Source organism: Epinephelus fuscoguttatus, linkage group LG13 (genome assembly GCF_011397635.1).
Source record: "Epinephelus fuscoguttatus linkage group LG13, E.fuscoguttatus.final_Chr_v1".
In the NCBI taxonomy this organism is placed as follows: Eukaryota; Metazoa; Chordata; class Actinopteri; order Perciformes; family Serranidae; genus Epinephelus; species Epinephelus fuscoguttatus.
In genome coordinates, this window is record NC_064764.1 from 32,354,113 (window position 1) to 32,381,941 (window position 27,829).

Genomic DNA, 27,829 nt, shown 5'->3' on the forward strand with positions numbered 1-27,829 from the left:
GCAGTGAGTGACAACAACCCCGCCCACATTTAAGAGTCAAAACTCTGGGTCTAGGTACCATGTCTGAAGGGTTAATTTTGGTTCCAAAGGTACCATATTGAAAGTGTTTGGTGGAAATGGGGCTTTAGACCGGTTCGTAATGTTGATGGGCTAATTAAGACTTAACAGGCTGTTACCTTTATTCAAATACGTTTTGCAGCTCCAGCCAGAATTTTTTTTTCGCAATGGCTCTTTTGATAGTAAAGGTTGCTGACCCCTGCCTTAGCCGAAATATAGGATGCAGCTTTATTTGAAGGTTACTACAATGGAGTGCCCCTTTAAGCCAACATATGATGAGCAAAGACATGTCAGTATCAATCACTATGACAACTATGCAAACTGAGGAAAAAGATGGATGGCTGAAAGAGCAGGTAAAGGACTTTGAGTTGGTTTGTCAAACTAATTATTTTCAACATGAGCTAATTTAAGAACTGATCTCTCATTCTCCATCAGTTTCTTTATAACAGAGTGGTCAGTACGCAGTGTCCATTTATCAGCATGAAACCAGAACTGGGTCACATAGTTGTCTCCTGACTGCTGGCACTTGAAACCCCTCATACCGCGGAGGGGAGCAGCGTCGCTGTGGGTGTGAGTCAGAGAAGTCGTGTGGGAGGAGTCCAAGTAAGATGGCTGCGGGAAAGGGAAGAGTGTTTGAGAAATCATCAAATGGGATGTTTATCTGTCTCTAACAGGATGCACAGCAGCCCGAATGAAGGAGTGGTTAATGTGTCAGCTCCCCCGGCTCACTATGGTCTAGCTCGCCAGTTGTCTCCGGCTAACTCGCGCGCTGTTCACCCGTTTACTGCTCTGACATTGTGGAATTCATTAGCAGCTAGCCGTTAGCAACCTACGAGCGCTAACTTACTAGCAACCAGCTAGCAGGTATCCGTGGAAATCAGGAGCTCGCAACAACTGTTGAGACTCCTACAGCTATCAAAGGTGAGTAACTGTCTTATTACTGACTGCTACAGTGCTCGAACACGCTAACGTGACAAACTAAGCACATACATGGCTGTCATTTCTAAGCTAGCTAATTATCTTTGCAGCACCAACTAGCCTGCTACATCATCTCGCTATTGAAATGCATTGATTGTTGTTTTCCGGCGGACCCGAGCGTAAGCCGCTTCGGTTGGCTAATGTGAGATCTGGCGCAGGGTGATGACTACAGGATCAGGTGTAAAGCCCCAGCGCTATTACGGTAACGTTAATTAAGCAATCAGTTTAAAGGCAAGGTCGTCCTGTTTGATGGTTGGGAAGTAGGTGCGCTAAGAGTCAGGCTGAAGGGGACACATGACCCAAACACTGCAGTGACTGATGGCTGACTCTGCATGACAGGATCATACCTCCACGGATAACATCTGTGGATCTGTAAATTCAATCAGAGGGGTTGTTTTGGGCGTCAGCTGTTCCATTGTCAACAATAGCAAAAGCACTTAATTATTCATGCATGTGAATTCACCTTAAGATTGACTCGATCACGTCTCTTAATCAAAGGCACATTTACATAGAGTTGCACTCCAGTACTTAAACTGATGATATCATCATATGGATTTGGGTCATCTCAAGTTGGTTTTGGATATCAATACACCGTAAGTATTGATTGAAATGGGTCTGTTGCACACAGTGTTGAAAACTTAAGGTATGGAGAGCAACAGATGCTTGATTTGTTTTAACTTAGTCTTTACAATTCTTGCTTTAAATCAGGGGTGTCAAACTCATTTTAGTTCAGGGGCTGCATACAGCTCGATTTAATCTCACATGGGCCAGAGCAATAAAACCATCGCACAATAACCTATAAGTTACATCAGCACCAATATCTTCCTCTTTTTTGTGTAAAGAACTGCAAGTATATTCTGTAGACATCCATCTTTGTACAACACAGATGAACAGCCTGAGATGTCTTAAGAAAAATAAGTGCGGTTTCAACAGGGTCTCAGTTTTTCCACATTCAGTTAGTCTACTTATCCACACATTTCCTGATACAGAGTCCTCTCAACTTAAGCTGCTGACTGACAACATTTTGCACAATGTTCAATATCTTTAAACATAGTCACAGTATGTATTCATTGTTATATCAGAGAACTGTATTCTGGTCAGTGTGGCAAAGCCTCTGCAGCAGGATTTTACGTGAAACTGGCAACGCATTGTTTAACTTGCTTCTGAAACGTAGCACCTCTTGGTCTAGTCATGTAGTGGGCCAGATTGGACCCCTTCGTGGGCTGGTTCTGGCCCATGTGTCGCATGTTTGACACTTCTGCTTTAAATAATCATTTTTCTATTTTGACAAACTGAACCCAGGGTCCTCTTGCTAGCTTTTTCAGAGCTTTCTCCACATCTCACGGCTGTCATTAGCAAGGTCAATAGTGAAGCTAAAGTTTGGTTATTAGAGCTGGTATTATAAAACGATCAACAGAAAGTTAATCAGCAACAAATGTGATAATTGATTCAGTCTCTCTATGAGCAAAAATGCCAAAAGAATCACTGGTTTCAGCTTCTCCAATGTGAGTATTTGCTATTTTCATAAGTCTTGATGATGGTACATTACATATCTTTGGGTTTCAGAGTGTTGGTCAGACTAAATGAGTGATTAAGATATATAATTTAAGGAACTGTGATGGACATTTTTCACTATTTTCTGATGTTTTATATACCAAACAATCTAGAAAACATGATGCATAATAATTTGTAAGAGAGAGAGTTGAGAAAATGACAGTCTGATGCATCTGAAGATTGTTCTGTTTCACTTGGGCACAGTCACTGTCGTCTCTCATTGAGAGTGACCCTTTTAAGCAGAGTATGACAATATTTTAGTAAAACATTTTCTCAGTGTAAATGTATGTTAAACAGTGTTGTACCTGATCCATTCACTGTTAAGGCTGAAATCTTGTCTCAGAGTAAATTTGGATTATGAATTGTCTATGACATCAGAAAAAAGCAAGTTTAGAGACAACTTTTGAAGGTGGTTTTTCCGAGCGGAAACATCTGTTGGTACAAGAGATCAGTACACAGGCTGCAGGAAGTACATTACTGCATTAACAAGGAGCACACCGTCAGTCAGGTAGCTACATTCCCTGGTATGTGTTTTAAGATCGGCTTTACTATTGACTTGGCCATTAGGTGAAGTGGGAGTCTGTATCAGCTCGTATCTGTCGCAGCTGCTGCTATGAAAGCTCTCTGCGACTGCAAACACAGAAGTGATCTGTGAAGTTTAACAGTAAAAACAGACGGGGACAGAAGTGCGAGGAACGTGCGGGAGAGAATTTGCAGAGACCTTGGAGCGCTGCCTGTTCTCACACTTGTGCACACCTGGACAATTCCTACAGAAAGCAGGCGTGGCTGTCAGGCTGTCTGCTGTAGTAGGTCTTGGAAACTAAGTAAGCTTTTCTCCTTTTTTAATCTGAACTTTTGAGAGAGTAGCCTATATCTTGGCTTTTAGACACTGTGGTGTAAGATTATAAACAAGCTGTGTTTGATCACTAACCATTGGCAAATCCTTGTCTTTATCAAGGCAGCCTCCCTTCAGTGGAATCTAGTTGAACTTTGAACTCATTTTATGGGTGTTCTTTATGGCGCTGTGTGTGTGACATGAAAATAAAACACATTTTGAATTTCCGTATGTAGGTCAGAGAGGTCAGAGGTCTTTACTGCTGACACAGACTGGCTGATATGCATTTAAGGTAACAGTCTTTTTAGTGAATCATAGGTCAGACTGTATTTCAGCGCTTATTTTGCTGTAGACGGCTCTGTTTTGACTCTTTGTGGGTTGACATTCTTTCCGCTTTCATGCCTGCGTATAAATTCATTTAGTGCATTTAAAGAAAAGATTGGATTTTCTCCAAGCAGCGTGACTATCATTAACTTTGACTCACCTGCTGAGAGCTGGTGAATCATTAAAAGAAGTGTGGATGTCACATTTACTTGCCTTTTCAATGCTGGTTTTGTTGAGATAGTCATACAGCTGCTGTATGAAAAATTCAATAAGGAAAAGTATGTAAGAGTGTAAATTTGTTACTCGTGTTTGTGTTTTCATGTTTTTGTGTCTAAGTGGCTAATTGTGACTACAGTTTTTGAATTGGTCCAGTGTTGAGCCAGACCACTGCAGCTGGCAGGCTGTAATGTAAGTGCTTGTTTTGCCACTGACAGGCTCCGATTACCATTCTGTCTGACATTGTTATGGAAAGGATCCCTACAGAGATAGACTTTGGTATTAAAGAGCAAGATCCTTTTTGTTTCACCAGAAGCAGCCCCGACATCACCATCGCCAAAGCCACCAGACTCCATTTAAATAAACAGTAATTTTAGCATGTATAGAGCCGGCATATTGTCACATCTGACTGGTTGAATCAAGGGTATATGTAAACAAAACGAAAGCTGGTGAGTGTTGGAGCAGTGGAAAAACACGCCAAGGTGGTTTTTGTGTTTTTATTTTGTTACTGTCAACTTTGAATGAAGCGTGTTTTACGATTCTAAAATTACTGTTTATGTAAATGGGGTCTGGTGTGTTTGGCAATAGTGATTTCAAGGCTGTATTTGGTTAGACAAATAGATCTTACTCTTTAATAACAAGGTCTATCTCTGTAGGGATCCATTCCATCATGTTGTCAGACACTCTGTGTAACAATCTGAGTTAGTGGCAAAAAGTAAGACGTTAGCCCCTTTTACACTGCCAGATTTTCTGCGAATGTTGGGCCATTTTGCAGGCAAGCTGCGAGCATTTAGACACACAGAGCCAGATTGGTGAGTTGATCCAAGGTGCCCAGTTTTCCGCCTCGTAGGGTAGTCATATTGGTGGAACCCTTTTAGTTTAAACAGAGCGAGGCGGCCTTCCGCAGCGGGAGGGGCTGTTGATGACACCGCATGTGCTACCTATTGGCGGTGGATAAACAGGAAACAGCTGATAGCAGGAATTAGCGAGCAGCTAGTAGCAAGAGGGAAACACAAACCTGACAGACACTGTAAAGATGAGCAACTGGGGAGACAAGGAATTGCGCGCCCTCCTTGCCCTCGCAAACGAAGAGGCCATTAATCATCAGATGACGGGGACGGTGAAGGATGGGCCGACTTACGAGAGAATTGCCGAAGGACTGACCAGCCCCAACCTGCAGTTCTCTCGCTCAATACTGGACCAGTTTCAAAAATTCTTGTTCCCATTAGTCACCTGGATACAAAACATGGCAAAGTAAGGCCCAAGTTGAAAAATACCGGACTGTCCCTTTGCCCCTTTTGAACCCAGCTAGACCAACCATAGTGGTTTTACGAATGATCTTTTATTCAAACACTTTGGAGATGAAAGCAAACACATTCACAGAAACATCTTTCAAGCTCCATTAACCAATGCTTGTGACATCAACTTTGAACTAAACGCAGTACTGAATTAAAGTGAAATCAGGTTTCTCCAGCAGAAATCTAACTTTGATAAATGAGTTTCTCTGATAGGAATACTCCAGGAAAAGCCTTTTCTTTTAAGTATCAAATAGGCCTGCTGGCTCAAAGGGGAGGTATCAGATGGAGGGTCACAGCATAAAAAGGCATCAAAACATCAAAACCACTCCTACAGCATAATCCACTTCTCCTCTGTTGATCCATCTGTTCAGTCCTTTCCAAATAATCCTCACAATAAATCACTAAATACACGACTTCCGGCAGATATTTTGGGAGCTTTTAGGATGTGATAGAGGTATTAGTGTGTTTAGCTTCAGTATATTATGGAAACAGTCTGAATGTTTATCAGCCTAAGAATATTTGATACTCATTTAATTTCTTGTTAAGAAAGACGACAGTAACCCCGTTGTTTAAATGCATTTAAACACAGATGCACCTCGCTATTGGATGAGCCATCAGAGCATTAACATAAAGGGTTTAGGAATGTTAATAATGATCATCGGATCAAGAATACAGTAACTGGCAATGTGCAAAGGTGGAGCAAGAGGGTTTGTGCATCCCCTGGACATTGGCTCCATGCAGGTGTTTGCTGTCAAGTTGTCACTGATTAAAATAACACGTTGGAGGTTTGAGTGTGCCCAAATAGAAGTGAGCACCTGTTGCCTGCAACGCTTCATCAGTGTGATGGCTTCCTTTCTTTTTAATCTTTGCTCCTGTGCAATAATATGCAAAACTGATCAACCAGATGTTTTACCAACCGAGGTGCAGAGCTCACTTTACACACAACTCTGCTCTGGTCATGTAAATTCTCTCATAAGACTGAAATCTGTTGTCACGAGATAATGGCAGCCTGTTTTATGTTTACATGTGATATCAGAGTTTGTTAGCAACATTTTAAGTATGGATTGCTTTTCTTTTTAGGCACCGTGCATGTAGAGCAGTGAAAAATGTTTTCTTTAACCTCACTTGTTTTTTGACCAGTTTGTTGGTTGGAGCCGGAGCTGCAATTTTGAGTGGGCGGCCATGTTTTCTATTTAAATACTTATTTTAATATGTTTGTGGGACAAAAAGTGACAGAAGAAAAGCATGGATGTTGTATTTTTATGATCTTCAATGATTAATCTCCCGTTAACGTCAACGCAAGGACGATGCTTTACATTTGCATCCATAATTCAGGACGGACAGCTACTCCCATGTTAAGCAGGAGGTGGACTGGCTGTAGCTTTTCCACAGGAGGACTGAATGGTTTCCCTGGCAACAACATACTGTAGAGGCTGACTTATGTTTGTTTGGGAAAACACAGAAAAAAATACAGATGCTCTTCAGCACGAATGATATATTACTGAATGAATAAGTAGGACTGCCTTTTGAAAATACTGAATTCAGTTTTCTTTGTGTCTCCACTGACTTATGATTCACTGGATCAGCTGAAACACTGGTGGTTATTTCATCTGAAGAAATGTTCCTTGTTAAGTTTTGAGAAAACCGGAATCTATGACTGTTTGTTTTTCTCATGTTGCTAAAAGAGACGACATTTTATTGTGCAACCCAGGGATGCACCCGATGAGTTGACCACATGATTAATTATTCCAGCACTTGCTAGTCAGCACCAGAAATCCTGTTCTTAAAATTAATATTATTTTATGCGACTGTGTTCACCCAATGTAAATGCTGTTGTAATAATCAGATATATTTTCCTAAAGAATATTGTGCAGTGTTCGTAATGGCCACACATATGAGTGGCAAAGTATGACTTGGTTATTGGAGGATGTGATTAATTATGTAAAGGCTATTAAGCACATTACATTCTCAGAGCCAAACTAACATAAATGCATAAAGATATTCAAGATACATACACGTGAGAAAAGACAACTGCATATTTATATTTTGTAGCTTTAAAATAAAGTTTTAAAAGGTCGTGAAAATATGTGACATTTGTTTTTTGGTTTACATGTTAATGTATGTGTTGCGTTGTTGTGTTTGTGTCCACAGCGCAGAGTGGCCGTCCTGACTGGCTATGGAGTGGAGTTGGCTTCAGACTGGATGACAGGGTCTACAGGGCGGACAGGGTCACACAGATTCTAACGCAGCAGCAGTGGGCTTTTTCCTCGATGTACACTGACTGGCAGTGACAGCACATTTTCAGCCGACCTCCTTCCCCTCCTTCTCTGTATTCGGATACACTTTCCCTCCCCTTCCTCCCCCTCTTCTCCCCCCTCTCCCTCCTCCTCCTCCTCCTCCTCCACCTCCTCCCTCCCACATCTTTTCCTTTTCTTCCCTCTTAATTTCTTTTTGCCCTCGGTTGCTTCAAAACTCCAACTTTTTTTTTTTTTTTTTACTGGAACTTCCTCTCTCGTCTTTGAGTTCCTGTGACCTGCCTCTCACTGAGTCCAGCATGAGCTGGTTGAGCAGGTTGAACCCGCGGGGTCCAGGGAGCCGGTCCGGCCGGAGTGCCGCCCCCTCCAGCCCCTGCACTGCTGACCCAGAGACATGCCTCATGGTGTTTGAGAACCACTGGAGACAGGTGAGCTGGAGACACGTCTCGTTACTTGAATTTTGATGCCATTAAATATTTTGTTTGGATGAATGTATTGTACACTTTGTGGCCTCAACCTGGATAGTAGTTTCGCCGAGTAATATTTTACCCACCAACTCCGCACAAGTGTGAGGAGATACAGCATATTTGCTATACTCACCTTTACTGTAAAAGTAGGGATGCACCGATTTATCGGCTCGAACATCAGTATCAGCAGATATTCTCCTTGTTGACTGCCAGCGTCCTATTGGCACATAAAATGACACTCACCGATGGCAGTGGCTCACGTTTGTCCATTGTTTGGCATCAGTTTTGGGCAGGCTAAAAAGCAGAGCTTGAGACTGACAGTGCCTTGATGTCCCAGGGACAATAGAAAAAATGTTTGTGGTTAAACGGAGATCTTCCCTGGGAAGGTGGCCAGATGAAAGGACGCAGTAAACGCACTATTGGCGTGCCAGGGCATGCACTCTATTTTTTCCTGAAACCGCTGCAGTGTGAACAGTGAATCTGTGTTGAACTCAGCAGGATGACAGCTAGTTAACGCTAGCTGTTAGCCGTTATCAGCTGGTGGCCGCAACTAACAACTGACAGAGGTTGCATGAAGTTACTGTATTAGGGCCTGTACACATGCCATGTCTTATACCACCTTGAAAACACAAGGTCGGGTACTGGGCGCTATTCTTGTGCTTTTTTTGTGCCAGCTTTCAAGAACATTGTACTGTACCAGAGCCTATGTACCTGAAATAGTGAGTGCTGAGCTGATCTTCTTCCTGGTGCTGTTTATAAGGGTGTAGGCCTATTGTCTGTGTAACAGATGTAGTGCTCTGGGTAGCCCTGCAACAAAATGATCAACTTTTCCATATTTATCATGACGGTGTCGCTCTGGTGTTTGATCGCACCTGCCACACATTTACATTGAAAACAATGAATCTGAGGGTGCAAAAAACATGTCTACAGCCCCTTATGCATTCAGGCGCTATTCAGCAGAGGTAAATTATAATTTTCTTATGATGTGTTCAAATGTAATCTTGTAAAACTGAATTTTTGGTGAAGTAAAAATATGTTAAAATCAGACATTGACCTAGACTTTTTCGTCGCTGGTCATTTTGACCGACAGGGTCATAAAAATCCGGTCATAATCTATTTTTACCCGTCATTTTAATTTTCATTTTTAAATGATAATAAAGATATTCAGAGAAATTTAGTTTTCATTCATTCGTTTTTAATAAATCCAACAAGCAAGTTATAAAGTGTGTATTAATAAGGACATGAACGAAAAGATGAACAAACATCCACACACCCGTGCCATTAGGCTTCACCTTGGACACACTGGACGGCACTAACGCGTCACTAACGCGTCCAGTGTGTCCAGGGCGTTATGCCTGTAGGCTCGGTGACACAAAATTAAAATTGTAATGAAGTGATTATGGTATTGAAAAATGTGTTCGGTTATGCACTGTTGTGTTTTTTTAAATTATAAACACGGTATTTTCTCCACACGTTCCTCAGTGCGTGCTGTTGTTATTTTATTTTGAAAATAGGCCGGATTCTCTCGTCTTTTCTGTGTCCGACTTCCTGTTTGGTACGATCTGCTCGATCCAGCTTGACAGAAGCACTCGCGGCTCCTGTGAAAAATAGACCAGACGCCGAACTGAAGTGCTGCCTCCGCAGGCGCTCCGCTCTGCTCAGCGGCCTATGGATAGGTTACCAGATAGGTTAACATGGGCACTGACTGAAAACTGCCTCCGCTGCTGGGCACCATGCCTCGGTCCTGCATCTGGTGTATCCAGGGCATTATGTCAACAATGCTACATGAAGCAGATGAATGACTTTTTCTCTGTAGTGTGAAAAGGCAGCCACTTAAACCACTGACTGTGCACTCCGCTGCCAAGTGGGCAGGGGTGGTAATTGCAACCGGTCAAAATGACCGACAGCCTTCAGATTTTCCGGTCATTGTTGAAAAAAAAAACGGTCAATGACGGAGAATATCCAGTTAACGCGACCCCTGGTTAAAATATGTTAAAACAATATTAGAGGGGGAATTATGATATACACAGTAAAAAAGCTTTTGAAGCAAATTGAATTTGTGTTCATTTAAGATTGTCTCATGCTGAATGACATTAATACAGTTCAGTTATTCTTTTATAATGAAGTTTTTTTTGTTTCCCTGCTACAAAAGGGGGGACAAATACCAACAAAAACAAACAAATAAAATCCTATCAGTATCTGCTGTAAGCCAAATTGTTATTTTAAACATTGGTCCTGGTATCAGCCCAGAATTTTGCAGTGGATTCATCCCTATTAAAAACCACACCCAGGCCATCAGGAAGGTTTTTTAACAAGTCCCAAATTACAATATTATCCAAACCACTTATTTTAAAGTACTGAGGTGGTTTAGATTTTTTTTAAACAACTTATGTAAATGTATCCCCAGACTGAAGTGACTTGAGTGGATTTTTTTTATAACACTAAGGTTACAATGAACAGAATGTCCATTTAATTTAGATGTTTTCAAACTGTGAGGCGTACCTCCTCTGGGTGAGTCGTCCACTTCTCACTCCTCCTCCTCTGTGTCATAACTCAGTTACATCTGAAAACACAGCCACGATAAACAGATTAGATTCAGTGCGACACTTTCCGGTGGTATCACCACATCTGATGTTGAGGAAAAAGACACGTCCACAGTGTCAGACTTTCAGAACCTCTTATGTAACCTGTTTAGGGCTGCAACTAACATTATTTTACTGTTTTAAATGATCATTTAATCTATCCCAGAACCCAGAGTTCAATGTGACCTCTTAAAATTGCTTGTTTCCTTCAACCAACAATCCAAAGATATTCTGTTTACAATTATTATTATTAGGGTTACACCCTGCACTATCAGTAAGTTACTTAGGAGTGGTTGGCAGAACCTTCTCATGTTCTGTGTGTATCAGCACAGACACAAAGTAAATGTTCACTTGTAGTTAACAGTAAACGATGGTGAGATCAGTTATAAAGTCAAGGCTCCTACTTTGTCTCAGTGAATGATTATCTGACAGCAAATGTGGACGTTCACACGTTTAGTTGGCTGTGCCAGTGCTGCTGATGAGAGTGGTCAGTGTGTGTACTTTAACAGTGTGACTGGCTTCTGTCCAATCACTGACTGAGCCTTTTATAGGTTACAGAACCTTGCCACTGCCTGATCATTGAGTTTTCTTGGAGGCAATGTTAGACATCTGAGTGATACTTATTGGTTTGTTGTGGGAGGCTCATGATGTGTGTGTGTGTGTGTGTGTGTGTGTGTGTGTGTGTGTGTGTGTGTGTGTGTGTGTGTGTGTGTGTGTGTGTGTAAGCTCTGCAATTGAACTCTGTCTAGACATTCTGCATTTTGCATCGAGGCTTGCTAAATGATCAAGGAGAAGTCCATTATAGAGGAAGCAGACAGGAGTATAATAGGTGGATATGTTGCAACTGTATTGCAGCATGTTAAAGCACTCCTACATGCCGCTACACGACTCTTAGACTGTACATAACATACACAAGTTGGGGTTAGGGAGACCTGAAGCCACCTGACAATTGTCTACAATATAAATTCTCCATGTTTTTAGAGTTTTCAAGACGAGGGTAGAGGTTTACATCTCGAGTGATTTTGTAGGAAAGTGTGTTTTTATAAAAAACAAATGTGTTGTGCAACTTTCACAGAATTGGTTCTGACTTCCAACTCATACATTTACCACAAAGTTCAAGCTACTGAAAGACAAAGAAGAACATCTCTTATCTGCACACGCTGCTCACAGATCTGCAGCAGTCATGCTGACTGATACATGTTGGGAAACCTCTCAATTGTCAGTTCAAATTTTACACCACAGTTACAGCTTTGTTACATTTTATCTTCAAGAAATACGTGTTGCAGTTCCAGGAGTTACTTTTATTTTACTTATTTTAGATTTTAGTAGATTACATACAATTATTTTAACAGTAAATGTTCATATAAAACCTATTTAACACATCTTCTGCACATTAAAAGAAGTAAATATTTTCAGACGTGACAGTGCATCATGTCCAACCTCCATGAAAACAGGCTGTCTTCACAGCAACCATTTTGACTTGTCATGGAAGGAAAACACAGGTGTCACTATTAACATTAGCAATGGCTGCATTATCAGCACGAGGCCCAGTTTGCTATGACACTGTGTCAGAAATCACTCCCTTATTCACTCATTCACTCCTCCCTATCAGGTTTGGGAAGTATTGCTATATGCATACCTTCTTGACATTTCACCAGGGTGTACGGTATATGACAGCATTTGTGTTGCCACAGCAGATACCGACACATCAGTGGGCTGAACAGAGATGACATATTGAATAAAATCACGTGGCTAATTAACTGCTTTTGAAGTTTTAAGTCATCTTGTGATAATACTCCGAATAGGTGTACTTTTTTTTTTTCTTTGACCCTGTCCTGTAACGTTATGCCCACCACTTGCAGTCGCCATCTTTCTAAGCTCAGCTACCTGGTCCACCAGTAGAGACTGACCTCTGGTGGCAGGTGCTGTGCACTACAACACCTCAAGACAGCATCTCCGTATCGGTTTAATAGAAAGAGGAGCACCTGTGTTTTTGACAGTAGTGAAAATCATACCTTTTGGGATTTCTAAATACCCTGGTATACTGTAATACCTGGATACCACCCAAGCATACTCGCTGTAGAACAAACACTTATGAGTTTACTCAATAGTGAGCATTAAAGTGAGATTATGAATCATCATTTTGGGGTCATCTCTGACAGGTGGAGTATGGCACAACTGTAATTTTCACATTGCATTATGGGTATGTTAGCAAAAATAGTGCACATGCCATGGAAATCATTTCTTCCTGCCACTGTTTGAATGTGTGAGGGCACTACATAGAGTATAGATTTCACACTCAGACACTTGACTCTTGAATAAAATGGCAGACAGTAAATAAAGTGGTTTTGAACGCAGCCAATGTAACAGTAAGCCACAAAGGATACCCTGAAACTGAAGCAGCTAAGTGGAATCCTGCCATTATTTACACCTTCGCATTTCCGACTGTGACATGTCAAAACATCCAGATTAATCAACCAGTCCAATAACCCCACTGTCATATGCATACTGAATTCCAAACTCATTCGGAGATGGGCTGAAATGTCTGTCGGTGGTCGAGCTTTGATTCTCTGCACCAACCCGATTAAGCCCAACACACACCTTTGTAACTTTTTAACCCCTCATACGAGGACATGAGTGTTAGTTAAACATTACATGAAAACACTGTCCCTTCCATCCAGGTCTCTTGGGTGCTGGAGCAGCACGAGCCTTCATCCTCCAGCGATGACCTGACAGCAGTGAGGAATCACACCGACCAGATGTTATGTCTACTGGCAGAGGAGCGGCCTGCAGAGAGCCCGGAGGGTGGCGCAGGCGTGGCACCCATGGGCCCCATACTGGAGCTGGTGGTCACCGAGAACATTCTGGAGTGCCTGGTTCAGTGGCACCTCCGCCGCGGCCTGGACCCAGACAGCCAGGGGGCGCTGCTCAAGCTGTTTGAGATGCTCATCGGCCAGTCCCAGCAGCCTCTGCTGCAGCACACAGCCGTCCTCCACCCTCTGCTGAGGCTGCTGGGAGCCTGCGCCGACCCAGAACTTGGGTGTCCTTCAGCTCTGGAAAACAGCCTGGTGCTGCTGCTCAACCAGGTAGAGTCACCTGCAGTCTGTAGACTTCTCGAATTTGTACAGTTATCTGATTAGATCAACATTACACAGATTTTTTTGTCTTGTCAGTCAGAAAGGAGCTCGACTTTGATTTGAGTCGTGTCGCTAGGCAACTCCAGAAATTCCCGTCGCACACTTCAGAGGGACATTTTCAAGGCAGGAAGTTTACCTTATTAATTTAGCTGCAATATGCATATAAAAGGCAAAAGGAAGGAACGTCTTAAATTTGGATGAAATGGTAGATAAGTTGTTAATTTTATATGAGCTCTGCAGTAAAATGTCATTACCTGAATTATGGAATAATTCTCTTTCACTGCACACCACACAGTTTTACTGTCTGCATGTCAGTTTTGGACAATTTTTCTTTTTCCCGGTTTCTGTCTTAAAATTAAACTTGTGTAAAATTATTCTTTTAAGGGTGAAAAGTATCCCCGAGAACAGACGGCAACCTATTAGAGTGATTAAACACTTCATTCTATGAGTTTTATCTCCTGACTGTTAAAACTAACTCGCCCAGAGTGGAGAAGACTCAACTTTGGCTCAGCAATCGAAATGTGTGCCCTATGTTTATGTTTAATATCCTGTCTTGTATTTCTGTTACTCCCCTCCAGGTCTGTGTGTCCATGGCCCGGCAGCCTGTGGTTCTGGAGATGTTGTTCCGGGCGGCACCGGCTCAGCAGGGCTCCACCAATCTCCTCATCTTCTCCCTCCTCGTGCCGTTCATCCACCGAGACGGAGCCATCGGACAGCAGGCCCGAGACGCGCTGCTGCTGGTCATGGCGACCTCGGCGAGCAACGAGGCCGTGGCACGTTACATCGCTGAGAACTCCTACTTCTGCCCGGTGAGTGATGGTGCCCATGAAAACTATGTCATTGTGGAACATGTTGTGTTTTAGACATTGAGGGGGGTTTTGGTAGAGGATGTGGTTACAGATGGTACTGAATTTGGACCTGCGTCTGTCTCGTGCTTATGCAGGTTTTCTTCCTGTCCTGAGGTTTCTTACATTTTGTTATGTGTTAAGGTTTTTGGGGGGATTTTTATCACTCTAACTCACATCTGTTGGTTTTCTGGGTCTGACTGTTGACATATGGGATCTGTAGCTCATGATCTAAAGTGCATAGCACAAGCGCATTTAGGGAGTGTCCAACTCCATTTTGCCAGCTAAATGGTTCAGAATCTGGGTGCAAATAAAGGCACAAGGGTCCCTCAATTAATCATTGGTTGGTTTTGTGAGTGTTATCCTGGCGCATTGCTATTTACATGGTGGATTCAGCAAATTGGAAAAGCATACAGTTTTCTATGTAGAGTAATACAGTAGGAGCAGTTATGTCACTACAGCAAAATATCGTGGGACATTTAAGCAGCAAAACTAAAAACTGTAGTTGTATATTTGACAGGGGAAACAGAACTAAACCTCCAGCTTCTAAATAATCAATAGAGGTATGCAGCTCCTTAAGTGTAAATGCGAATAGCGTCTCTCGTAATTGGGAGTCGTACAGCAGCTCTTCTCTGCTCTCTGCTACGTTCACAATTTAGAGAATGCCATTCGTCCTCAATAATGATGTACTGTTTCGCCCAACTGCAACCCATCCGCTTGTCCCTGAATGTGTAACAAGCAGAGTTTGTGAACCCGCCTTTGTTGGCGCATCTTACTATCTAAATAATGAGCCCTTTTAATAGCAGGAAAATACCGTGTCATACTGACCAGATCTCTGTTGGTCAATAGTGCAGTCACTTTCTGCTGTGTCAGAATAGCAACACACCAACAATGTGCCTGACCACACCTCATTTTAAGACCTACACACCCGTGGGCAAACAGATGGGCACAAGTACATTTGCTGCTTACACAACATGGGCGCTGGCTGTGAAAAGGACAACTGTGTCAGTCTGAAACTAGCAATAACAGTTAGCAGCCCGCCTTGTGCTGGGTTTAAGATATTGTCTGTGATATCAGGCTGTAACTATAGTGTATAGTATATTCAGTCTGAACTTGGAAGTTAAGTTTAAGGATGATTCTACTTTACCATGGCCACAGTGATGAGGTTCAAGGTTGTTGTCTATTTTTCTTTTTTAAGACAAACGACACAACATGTCATTTATTATTGCAACCTTATTTCCCACCTGGTTTGGGTGTCACTGTTTTGGCATACTGTTGATAGCTGAACCTTCAAATCTAACTTTAACCCAAACCCTTTAGACAGCCAGCGAGGTAGAAAGTCTCTACTCATATTCAAGCCTTCATTAATGCTCTTGTTCAATTGTTAATAATCCCAAAAGTAGGGCAGCGATCCGATCATGTGGGTTTGATGGTTTATGAATATCAAGTTTATCCACTAAGTAAAAAATTTCACCGAGTTCCGTTTAAGGAGAAACACTTGAAAATGTAGAAACATGTAGTTTTTAATTTTCTTCTATGTTATTCTATGTTATATGTACACAGTCTAAAGCCTTTTTATTCCACTCTTAGCTGACCCAACCGTAGTTCACATTCCCATGCAATGATATCAAACTGAACTCTGTTATTTATAGTCAGCTTCAGCTCTAAGAGAAGAGGCCCATCAGTATTATATACACATGAATATGACCTACAGTACTCTTGAATGATGGGAGAGTTGAGGACCACTTATAATGTAGGATCATGGCTTGCCTTTTGACACAGCTTTTAGAAAGAGTTGTGTGTGAATGTGTGTGTGTGTGTGTGTGTGTGTGTGTGTGTGTGCGTGTGCGTGTGCGTGTGCGTGTGCTGTGTAATTCTGATGCATCGGTGATGGTGTGTAATGGTGGAAGGGGAAGGACGTGACTCTGCACTCTGACAGACTGTTGGTCCTTATCTACATCCTATCAGCTTTATCTGGACTACAATGGCTTCCTCTGGTCCTCTTAAAATAAAATACCCAGCTCACCCAGCGGTAACGGATAAATCGATAAATCCTCCGTGTCACACACACACTCCTCAATGCTGTTGTTGCTTTGTGTAAACCAAAGTCTAAACTATCAGGATGTCTAATCAACAAATTAACTGAAACTCGACTTCAACAATGTAGAAGAAAACATAAATTATCCTTTATCAATTCGTGATCACATTTTAAATGAATCATGATTATTTAGAACATGAAATGAGGATTGTGAGGAGGAAGAACAAGAAGCTGTCTTCCTGTGTTATTGTAGTTTCTTCCAGCTGCCACTAGGTGTTAATAAAGAGCCATATTTGCTGATTGCACTCTGTTTAACTAGAGTGGACTGACTTGCTGGATTTAATTTGAACACCAGGACCATCATTCTGAATATCAACAGACTAGAAATCTGGTCCCAAGTGACAGCAACTGAGCTGCATTTCAACTTCAAAACTGCTTTATGGGCGTCAACGGTGTTGCGTGATGTGTATCATATTTTAATGCTGTGGTCAGTGTTCTTATCTTTTCCTCTGCCTGTTCACTCTGCTGTTAAAGAGCTGCCTCAGCTACTCTGTGCATGCCCTCCTTCCAGCAGCTTCAGTCTGACCTACTTACAGGCTAGAAGTACCAGTGGAGGTGGCATCAAGGACCAAATGCTCCTCTCCGCTCAGTCTCACTATTTTCTGTCTGTGCACGCTCACACATCCTAGTCAGCTTTGTTTGACATTTTTAGATGTGGCGACAGATTCTGTGACAGCTGTATCAGCCCTTTACTGTGTGGTACTGTAAGTGGTACTGTTACAAACACATCCTACAACCTCAGTGCGTGGCTCCTTTTGATTCATTTTGATCAGTGAATTGTTTGCACTTGCTGAGTCAGACAAAAGGATTGAGGTTTCTCCAATACATTTCGTAACAGGCAAATGTATCAGCTGTTGTCAAAACACCAAGTTACATGAGGGCTTTTCCTAAATGCCTTTACATACAGTGAATTCATTTTGCTTATCAAGCTCCCCTCTCAACACAGCAATAGGTAGGTGAGCTGTTGTACATATCCGAAGGGTCATTAGTGCTGTTATGGAAATATGATGTGTTTCAGCCAAGATACAAGAGAACACTGCCAAGTGTTGTGTACAGTATAAACACACCATCTCTGGGATTATAACAGGAGTTATAGTTCTGTTTGCAGACTGAAGGATTTATTACAGATCTGTGATTTACTAAGATGATTATTTTCTCGATGAAGTGATAAATGCTGTGATATGTGTTCTCAAAGCCCAAAATGAAATCTTAAAATAACTTTCTTTGTCAGACACACAGTCCGAAACCAAAAATATTTTAGCTGAAAATTGATTGAAGCGATTCGTCTATTATCAAATGGAGGCCAATTAATTTTCCGTCAGTCTGCTCATCAGTTAATTGTCCTTCTGTTTCAGCTCTCGTTTGTAATCAAGTTATTTTTATCCCCCACAGGGTTTAAAATACTGTTGTTGTTTTTAATTTCATGCACCAAATTTTTTTAGTTATTGAAAAAAAATCAGGACTTTTTTTTTCTTCAATTAATATAATATTTAATTTATTTATATAAAAAAGAAGAATCACTAAAATCCCATATGACAAGGGGTGTCCTGTGTAGTGAAATTGATATTAAATTTGAGTCACTGGGACACATTACATGGATGTTTTTGAAAAAAATGCCTTTATTTCAAAATATTAATATAAAATAAATAACCTACACATTAATAATCCAAAAAGAAAGGTGTGCTACATGAGACTAATTTAGTAAATTGTTTTATGATAATTTTGACAAATATTGGCAAGCTAGTGAAAAAAAATGCCATTATTTTCTATTTAAATATTATATTGGCAAGAGAGCATGAAGGTGTTGAAAAAGACATTGGTTTTGTGTTATTTAAACAGTAGTACATTGATGATCCCTGAGTCAGCTCCCAGCAGTTAAATTCAGGGCTGGGAGGGGAACTTTTAAGTGCTGCTGTAGCGCTGTGTTCTTGTCTGTCTGTGCGTTCAGTGCGTCAGTGTCCTCTTTTCACATCGCAGTGTTAGTTGTTATTCCTTGCACTGAGAGTGTTGAAAAGTACGAATCGCTTGAGTCCCACAGCTCAAATTGTATGAGCACGACTGTACACGTGGGCCCTGAGTCCTGTTAAAAAAAAAAAAAAAAAAAAATCAACTAACGTGTCTGTGAGAACCTGCAAAAAAGACACGGTGCTGTAAAGATACAGGAAGACACATTTGTGCCTGAGGGCTGTCTAGCACCTCTGTCACCTTCTGACCCACAGCTGTCTTACCTGAAGCCTCTCTATCTCCTCTCAGGTGTTGGCGACGGGCCTCAGTGCCCTCTACTCCTCGCTGCCCAGGAAGATTGAGGTTCGGGGAGATGACTGGCATGCCCTGCGTCGGGAGGACTGGATGGGCGTGTCGTCGCTCGTGCTGTTCATGAACTCACTGGAGTTCTGCAACGCTGTGGTGCAGGTCGCTCATCCCCTGGTCCGCTGCCAGCTCTTGGACTACCTCCACAACGGCTTCCTCGTACCCGTCATGGGCCCCGCACTGCATAAGGTAGGAAGGGGATAGAAGATTAGCGTTATTTCTGATAATCACAGACTGTCTGAATCACCTGAGCCCAGTTGTTTAAAGAAAAACTGAATCTGAATCAGAGTGGTCCAGATTTGAGAATCTCACGTTTTACTATTCAGGATCAGCTTGTCCATCTTAGTTTGGTGCCAGTTTTTCAAAGCAATATTGGATTGGATCACCCTGATCCAGATACAAACTTCTCAAGATACCAAATCCAGATAAGCAGTGGTCTAAATGGGACTACAAGTCACAATGTAGGCTCCTAGCTGTGTGAAGAACAACAGGCAGAATACAAGATGGGGTCTCTTTAAATGTTTTTAATTAAAGAGACAGAGAACAGCATGGAAGATGTAGTTGTTTGAAACTGTATTTGACCGTTTCATTGTAATTTGTGTGACAAAATCTTTTATATTTGACCAATTTAAAAGGTGTATTTTGGTCCTGATATCATCCCCGAATCCAGCTTTCTGTTGGAATCAGGATAATCCTGATTTCCTTTTTTTGGATCAAAGGAGTCTCAGTCCTATTGAAAAAGTTTTGGACACCACATACTGATGGTTTGATACAGATTAAACCCAAAACTGAATTTTTTGATCTAATCTGATTTCAGAATCCTTTGTTGTTTGTTTTGAACAACCCATTTTAGAGGTTTTATCCAAGCCGTTAAATCCATCAGAATACTTCTGAACAACAGGGCCCAGTTTGCAAAGTTTCCACGGTTCTTTTTCACAGAGCTTTGAGCATCACAAACTCAAAGCTTTGGCAAGGCCAGATTCCTTTAAGGATATCTGGGAAAGCTGTAAAAGAAAGTTTTTAGTAATTTGGGTAAACTTACCCTCAAAGAAAAGCACGATTGTTGGACCGCACAGATGGAAACTGACCACTTGTTTTTGGCTCCTCTTCACTTACTGGAAGACATTTTTATTGTGTCTTAAGTGAATAAGCAAAAGAACAATTGTGTGAACTTGTTTGCGGGACTTTCTTCCACAGATGAGTCAGAGTGTGAGTCAAAGCAAAAAAAAAAAAAAAAAGGGTCTCACAATATTTGAAGAAATGATCTCATCGCCTGTTTTTAATCTTAGACTTCTTCTTCACAGGACAGTTGTCTCACTGTCCTCTTTTGCAGTTTTGATATATATTTCCGTGTGTGTTTGTAGTCGTCGGTGGACGAGATGATTGCCAGCACCGCCTACCTGGACCTTTTCCTGCGCAGTGTGTCGGAGACATCCCTCCTTAAAACCTTCCTGCGCTTCATCCTGCTGCATCGCCACGACAACGACACCATCCTGGACACGCTGCTCACACGCATCAGCAGCAATTCAAGGGTATAAAAATATATGTGTGTTCGTGTGATAGAGCCTCAAGGCCATTGTATGAACTCGGTTGTGTGGGCAGTGCGTGGGCTGAGAACAAAAATTGATTGAAAGTGAATCCGGCAGAATACAGAAGTATCTGTTTTTTCCAGAACAAACATGAAGAGTAAATGTCATTAAGTCTGCTGCATCTATCGGTTGATGTATTGTGTTGTGTTGTGTTGTTTGTGGTTCAGAAAACAATGAGTGTAAATAATCTTAAATTTCAGTTGCTGAGAGACAACCCTTACTGCTGTTGAGGGCAACAATGGAAACAAAACAGAAAATAGGATTTCAGTTTTAAAGGAAAGCTGTGTTGTTGTTTTTTTTTACAATTTCAGTCTTATTTTTGTAAATTTGGCCATCACTCACTCACATGGTAACATTTAATATGACAAAGCTACCGAGCACAGGATTGCCACGTCCTGGAAGATTGTTTGGCACTGTTTTAATACAGGAACACACCTGGAGAATGAGAGGAAAAATTAAATTTGTCACATTTTTGGTAGATTGTTAGCCTGGAAATCCAGACCCAAATCTAGAAAGATTTAGGGTTTGGCCATGAGTAATGAAAATGGCCCAACTTGAGGGGCAACACCAAGCATGCATTTGTAAATATCATTGCACGCAATTGGATAACACTACGACCAATCAGAACAATACACGGGGTGACGTATACGCTTAGCTACCAGCGGAGCTAACTGGTAGATTAGACTCTTGCCGTATCCGGTCGGCAAAACAGCAAAAACGTCCTTCTTGCACCAGCTCTTGTTCAGCTTCACAGTTTATTAGTAACACTAACGTTTCGGTCCTACAAGAGTGTTCTGTTCAAAGACTTGACTGATATTTTCCAACGCACCTGCATCTGAGGCAGTTTTGATGAATCGTTAAGTGTGGACTTTACCCTTAAGTTATGTATAATTGGTGTAATACACTGCTGGTTATTTAATTTAAAAAAAAAATCCATCTTCTTGACTTTATCTTGTGCAAATTGGCTTTCATGTATACCGTCTCTCCAGATCACAGTTTTCTAACTAGTTTCCGTGTCTGTGTGTGTGTTGCAGCTCTGCATGGTATCACTGAGTCTCTTCAGGACTCTTCTGTCTCTGAACTGTGAAGACATCATGCTGCAGCTCATTCTCAGGTTTGTCTTCACATCTCAGCGTCTCCTCCAAAGTGTTATATTTTTAATAGGCTTGTCTAAAATGCAAAATATTAATTGAGTAGTAAATATTTTCCTCCATACTCACAAACACACTATTCAGGTTAACTGAAGGTTAGCTTGTGTGTCACAAAGACAGTTTGTCTTATATTTCTGTCCTTCATCTGTTTTCAGATTAACTAATTGGGTTCTTCGAATGAGCGATTTTATTTTTCTGTGAAGACCATTAACATATTGGCAAAGCAACACACCAGTGTGTCCTTTCAGATTGTTGGAAAAATCATACAAATACAGATAGGGAACCTGTTGTGCTCAGATTTTTATATTTTTTAAGCATTTTTGTGAACTTCCAAGGCCAGCTTTGCCTTTTTGTCTCCAGGACTGAAACAACTTGTTCTGCTGCCGACAACTTTGTATTTCTTGGTACTTTATAACCAGTATGGTTGTAACTGCCAAGTGTCACAGCATGATAGAATAGTCAACATTGTGAGATTTACAATGACTGAATTTTTAAATTTTGTGTGTGTGTGTGTGTGTGTGTGTGTGTGTGTGCGCGCGTTTGCTCCCAGGTATCTACTGCCCTGTACCCATGTAATGCTGAGTCAGCGTCGTGCCATCAGGGAGACTGACCTGTACGGAAAGTCGGCAGACAAGTTCCTATCTCTGATCCCAGAGTGCTGCCGACTGAACCCAGCGTCCTCTGCTGAGCGGGACGAGGATGGTGCATTCTGGGGTAAAGGTGAGCAACAAATCAAGTAAACAATTCACTCTGTTTGTAATCATTACGTGCAGTTTGGATATGTGAACACTTCTTAATCTGTTGGGTGGCAGAAATTAATAATTCAAGAGCAAAAATATCAATTTAAGTGCACTTTTCCCCTCAAGACACCTGCTGGGCTCCAGTTTTTTATAGTCATGTCTATCTATGACTATCTGTCTATGACATCTAAAGCCAGTAAATCATGACAGCATGTGAATTAATCAGTGTTTGCGACTGTATTTTGTCATCCTGCAGTACTGAATAGTCCCAGTACAGAGTCTCCAGCCCCACCCAGACCCAGCACCCCATCCCGCTTAGCCTTCTTCATGCGCCAACAGAGCAGCGGATCAGGAGGAGGGGGTCCCTCTACCCCCACCAGTATGGAGCCGCTGCAGTCGGGTCCTTCCGGCTCCCACCCTCTGTCCCCTGACAGCCCGATGCACCAGCAGCAGACTAGCACAGAGTGTCTGGACTGGGATTCGGGTTACCTGGAGTACCTCAAAGACGCCCGGCGGGGCATCGAGCTTTGCTCCTGGGCCTGCCGCGACTGGTCGGCGCCCTATGATGGAGAAAACCCCTCCCCAAACGCGGCCCCTCCACCCCCACCTCCCCCTACCTCCAACCCTTCCATGGCCATGTTCCCTGAGCACTTCTCTTTCCAGCAGGGAGGAAGCAGTAACACCCCTCCAGGCCAGCAGAGGGCGGCCATCGTGGCTGCGGCACGATCCGAGTGGAGCAGCTCGGAGCGGGACAGCGGAGAGTGGGATGTTACGATCGGCAAAAACAACTGCATCAGCCTCACGCCACGCTCCAAGAAACGAAGCCTGCAGAGAGAGGAGCTCCTGCCAAAGCCTGTACCTCATCTCGTCCCCTCCTCCTCTTCTTCAGCCACACCTTTATCAACATCCCACCCCGCCTCGTCCCCAGCTCCTCACAATCCCACCTCGGCCATCACTGTTAGCTACCAGGCCATGTACAATGGAACAATGGGGCAGGGGGACGGGTGCTCAGACAATCAAGACAGAGGGCTGGAGGTAAAGAAAGTAAAGAGAGACTTGGGGGAGCAGCAGTATTTGGATGAAAATGCAAATCAAAATGGATCCCTCGTCACCTGTCCTTCCCAAAGCTGCAGCGCTCTCCCACAGTCCATTTTTAGCAACAGTGAAATAAGTGATGCAAAATCACTTTGCTCTAACCAGATCTCCTCTCAGAGCCCTGTCCCCCAGCCAACGTCTGACACCAAACTGCTGACCAGCGACACCTCAAACCCACACAGTGCATCCTCAGATCTTCCAGAAGCCAATCAGACGCAACAATCTGTAGAGAGTCTCATCCAGGAGCTACTGGAGCAGGCGCCAGGAGAGCCACAGCTCCCCGGAGACGCCAATGGTCAGGGCATCAGCATCGAGGCCTTCACACAGGAGCTGAGGGAGCTGGAGGACCGGGTGAAGGAGCGCAGCAGAACAGCCTGCCAGCAGGAGGACACCGCCAGAGAGTCCATGTCCTCTGAGCAGCAGGACGAGGAACAGCAGCTGTCCTCGGCCCTGGAGATGAAGCAGACAGGTGACGCAAAGGGAGACGGGCCTGTGGTGGGCCTCTGCAGTCCTGCCAGACCACTGAATCAGCCCGCCTGTCAGCCATACACAGGTGAGACTCACACTGTTGCTAGACAGTTATTTGCAGAGGGGCAGTGTAAAAAGTGCGATGGCTGTATTGGTTGTATTTTCTTGAAGGTATAACAGTAATAATAAATAACTTAAAAACCTTTAAGCGCATGAGGGTGTTGCTGTGCAGTGGGTGATGGTGAGGGGCTGGTGCAGATGACAGACCAGGTGGTGTGGAGGTTCGTCTCAGGTGGGATAATAAAAGGCACCAAAAACTTGATAGTATCATTTTAAACTAGGGCTTCCCCTTGAAAGATTTTAATTGTCAGTCGGAGACCCCTCAAGTCACCTTTCTTTTTTTTTTTCTCCACTGGTCTGTGTGCTGTTTAGTGTACTTCTGGGGATGTTTTGGTCCCCAGATTTTGTTGTGGAGTAGGAACTCTTAATTTTCACACTACTCCTTGGTACAGACAGCTGCAGAATTGATGCAGTGGCACGGGGGAGGACCAACTTTGCACCATAAGGCTTTCACATAACATTATCTTTTCTCATACAGCTTACCGCAACTACAGCCACAGTCTCTGACTTTTGTTTGATATCTAATTTCGGCAAGAAATGCTGTGCGTTTCCAATCCATAGTTAGCTTGTTCACTATACTACATGAATGCCACTGTCACACTGAATGTCCTGCTGAGCCGCATTCAAACTTTAAAACACTATAAAGGTTTAAAAAACGTTGTATGCATAGTAAACGACAACATCTGTTTCAATTCACATAATTCTGAGTCAGGTACAGGCTTATTTTACAGTGCAGTTTACTACCTATACTCTGTTTCAGCTGACTCAAATAATGCCTGAGTGCAGTATTGCTGTCTCTCGCAATGTGTTTATCACGCAACTTGACATTGCGATGTCAATAAAAAACAATATATTGAGCAGCCCTTGTTGTAAGTAACAACAGCTGCTGACAATAGTGCTGCTTGCCTTGGGTTACCTGCTTATCTTGGCAACTGTCAGCACACACGTTGACCTCTTAAATAAGTCGTGGTGAGTGTGGTGCCACCGGCAGATTTTATCACCCCACTGCTTAAGCAGCTTACACTTATAAAAGGTAGTCCTCCTGAGTACCAGCTTCATGCCTCAAAAGCACCTGAATAACATCTCTAGCAGCAGTATCGACACCAAGACTGAACAGTTGCTCTTCTTTGTGATAACATTTCTGTATGTGCACAGTTTTTCAATAAATCAGTACTCAGTTCATAGGGAATAGATTAGTTAGTTTATTCTCGCATCAGTGGCAGGTTTACTGTCCCCATCTAACCTCTACAAGCTGTTAAAGCACCCTGCTGCCTATTTTTTCACAGCTTATCAGCCTCTACGCCACATCTCTTATTTAAAAAAGCTGTCAAAGACACCTCTGATTTCATCCCTGGTTCATTCGCACGCAGCTGAGCTTCAGTTGTGTGTTGCATCTTTACATCCGATGATCCGTCAGTCTTTCTCTGTGCAGGTCCGTTCATGGTGGTTCTGTTTGCCAAGCTGGAGAACATGCTCCAAAACTCGCTGTACGTCAACATCCTGCTCACGGGCATCGTGGCCCAGCTGGCCTGCTATCCTCAGCCGCTCCTACGCTCCTTCCTGCTCAACACCAACATGGTCTTCCAGCCCAGCATCAAGTCACTGATCCAGGTACACTGCGCCATACGAAACTTGTCATATGTTGACCCAGGAATGCTCTCAATGCTCTCTCCTGAACTGAAGTGAATTATAAATCTGATCCAGCAGCTCAGCACATACTTGAGAAGACAGTGTCTGTATTTCTACTGAAGTGGTGACAGTTTTTCGTCTCCTGTCTGTAGGCATAGTTGTCCATTTCCAGCCCACCACACTTCTGTGATAGCTTCTGTTCCAAAAGCTTCAGGCCCACAGCGCATTTGCATAGTTTCTTTTTCATACTCCATTTCTGTCCACATTCTAAAATACTGTAAATGAATGACTAATACTGTGTTAGGCATTACCAAGTAACAGCACTTCCCTCTTTTTCTGATCAAGTAATCAACAAATACAAGCTGCCTTTGAAGATTAATGAAGCTTTCCACCCTCCGGGTCACCTCAGGTTCTAGGTTCTGTGAAGAACCGCATTGAGGCATTTGCAGCCTCTCATGAAGACTTCCCTGCCATGCTGAAGAAAGCTCAGCAGTACCTGGTGGCCCGAGGCAAAGTGGACTGGTCAGACTTGCCTGCGGCAGTTCCTCCCCTGCGGCGCTCTGATTCATTAGGTGAGCATGGACACAGGAGGAGAGTTAGTGAAACAAGTATTTCACTGGTTGAAAGATGGTCTCGTCAGAAATCTAGGTCGTCTGTGGAGCAGAAAGACGGAAATACTTTTGAAATTGGTGCTTTATAACCAGAGAAAACGGAGAGTAAGGCTTGTGGCAATCGTTTTTGCTCAAGAGGTAGAAAACTGACAACAACCAGAATGCACTATGACACACCAGACCAATAAACACGCCCGCTGGCAGGTGACGTAATGCGAGACTGTCTGTTTCAAGCAGGAAACAATATGATATAAAATTACAGTTAAACAGGAAGCTGAAATGTATTTTTCTGAAGACATTTTAGGTGAGAAATAGGCAATACAGTCACAGAATCTCGGTTTATATTTGATCAGCACTGCTAGTTTTTACAATTTGATCGGAGTTTGACAGGACAGGTCTCTCTCTCTTGATCTGCTTCTGCAGTGGCATACATATGAAATTGCAGAAGTACAATCTGTAGTTTGAGCAACAGCCGGATAGCCATCAAAAATATGTGAGCTGAAAGATGAGCAGGGAGATATGGGCACTGGCAAGATGGTGGGAAATGTAAAATAGTTAATTTACACACATTACCCCATATTGTTAAGATATTGGCAAAGTATCTCCTCAAAATTTGACTTGATAATTCGCTCTCTTTATTTCCACTGGAAAATATTCATGTAACAAATTATTTAAAACTCAAATTTAAGGTCCACTCAGTTGCCCTTTTTTTTTATTTTAATAGAACTGTCAGCCAAGTTTTTAAACCCTGGAAAGATCTACTTAATTGACCCTGAGTTCAGAAATAATTCTTGTTAGCACTGTGCTGACCTGTAAACTTGACATTTTTTTTTTCCAGTGAAGAGTCGTAAGCCATCTCTCGGAGACCTGATCCTTCGCCACACCAACAGCCCGACCCGGGCTCGACACGCTGCTCAGCTGGCCCTTGCACACGTACGAGACGGCGGCCAATCACTGCACAGCGCTCTGTTCAGGGGCGGTGGAGGCGGAGGGGCCTCTGGCCTGGAGAAGCAAGCTGAGGCACTGCGAGTGAAGAACGCCGTCTACTGTTCCGTTATCTTCTGTGAGTTCCTCAAGGAGCTGGCTGCGCTGGCTCAAGAGCACGCTGTCTCACTGCCTTTCCCTCAAAGCCAGGAGGCAGAGGAATAGACGGCGAACTCCTCAAATCTAGCTCTTAGCCTCTGTTTCTTTTTGATTAGGCTGTAAAAAGAGTTCTGTAGGATTCCCCCATCACCAGAGGACAGACTGGAGCACTGAGACTTTTCTGTCTCTTAAGTGTGTCGTCTGCAATGACACAGACAACAAGCGAGATGAAAACGGTGTCATTTTTGTACCAAAATCATTATAGGATACCTATAGGACTGGAAGAATTTTCCTCATCTGTAAACTTATATGATATTGTGCATATCATGTATTATATTTACATTCTATACACAGAAGATCTCAGTAAACGCTTGAGATTTAGGAGCT

At 42.7% G+C, this 27,829-nt stretch overlaps 1 protein-coding gene across 3 annotated transcripts; it reads left to right on the top strand.

Annotated features, from left to right (window-relative positions):
- Window positions 1-655: 655 nt before the first annotated feature.
- On the top strand, window positions 656-27,510 carry fhip1b (FHF complex subunit HOOK interacting protein 1B). 3 transcript variants are annotated; one of them, XM_049593699.1, is made up of 13 exons: window positions 3,333-3,413; window positions 3,661-3,716; window positions 7,414-7,945; window positions 13,248-13,652; window positions 14,282-14,512; window positions 18,900-19,145; window positions 20,321-20,488; window positions 21,580-21,659; window positions 22,247-22,416; window positions 22,693-24,084; window positions 25,552-25,730; window positions 26,158-26,320; window positions 27,198-27,510. In XM_049593699.1, the coding sequence occupies exons 3-13, from the start codon at window positions 7,817-7,819 to the stop codon at window positions 27,506-27,508; spliced, it is 3,474 nt and encodes a 1,157-aa protein (XP_049449656.1). In that variant the 5' UTR covers window positions 3,333-3,413; window positions 3,661-3,716; window positions 7,414-7,816; the 3' UTR covers window positions 27,509-27,510. The 3 variants fall into 3 exon arrangements, with proteins under 3 accessions (XP_049449653.1, XP_049449654.1, XP_049449656.1); XM_049593696.1 differs by lacking the exons at window positions 3,333-3,413; window positions 3,661-3,716 and adding an exon at window positions 656-978; XM_049593697.1 differs by lacking the exon at window positions 3,661-3,716 and having other exon boundaries at window positions 3,230-3,413.
- Window positions 27,511-27,829: the final 319 nt, after the last annotated feature.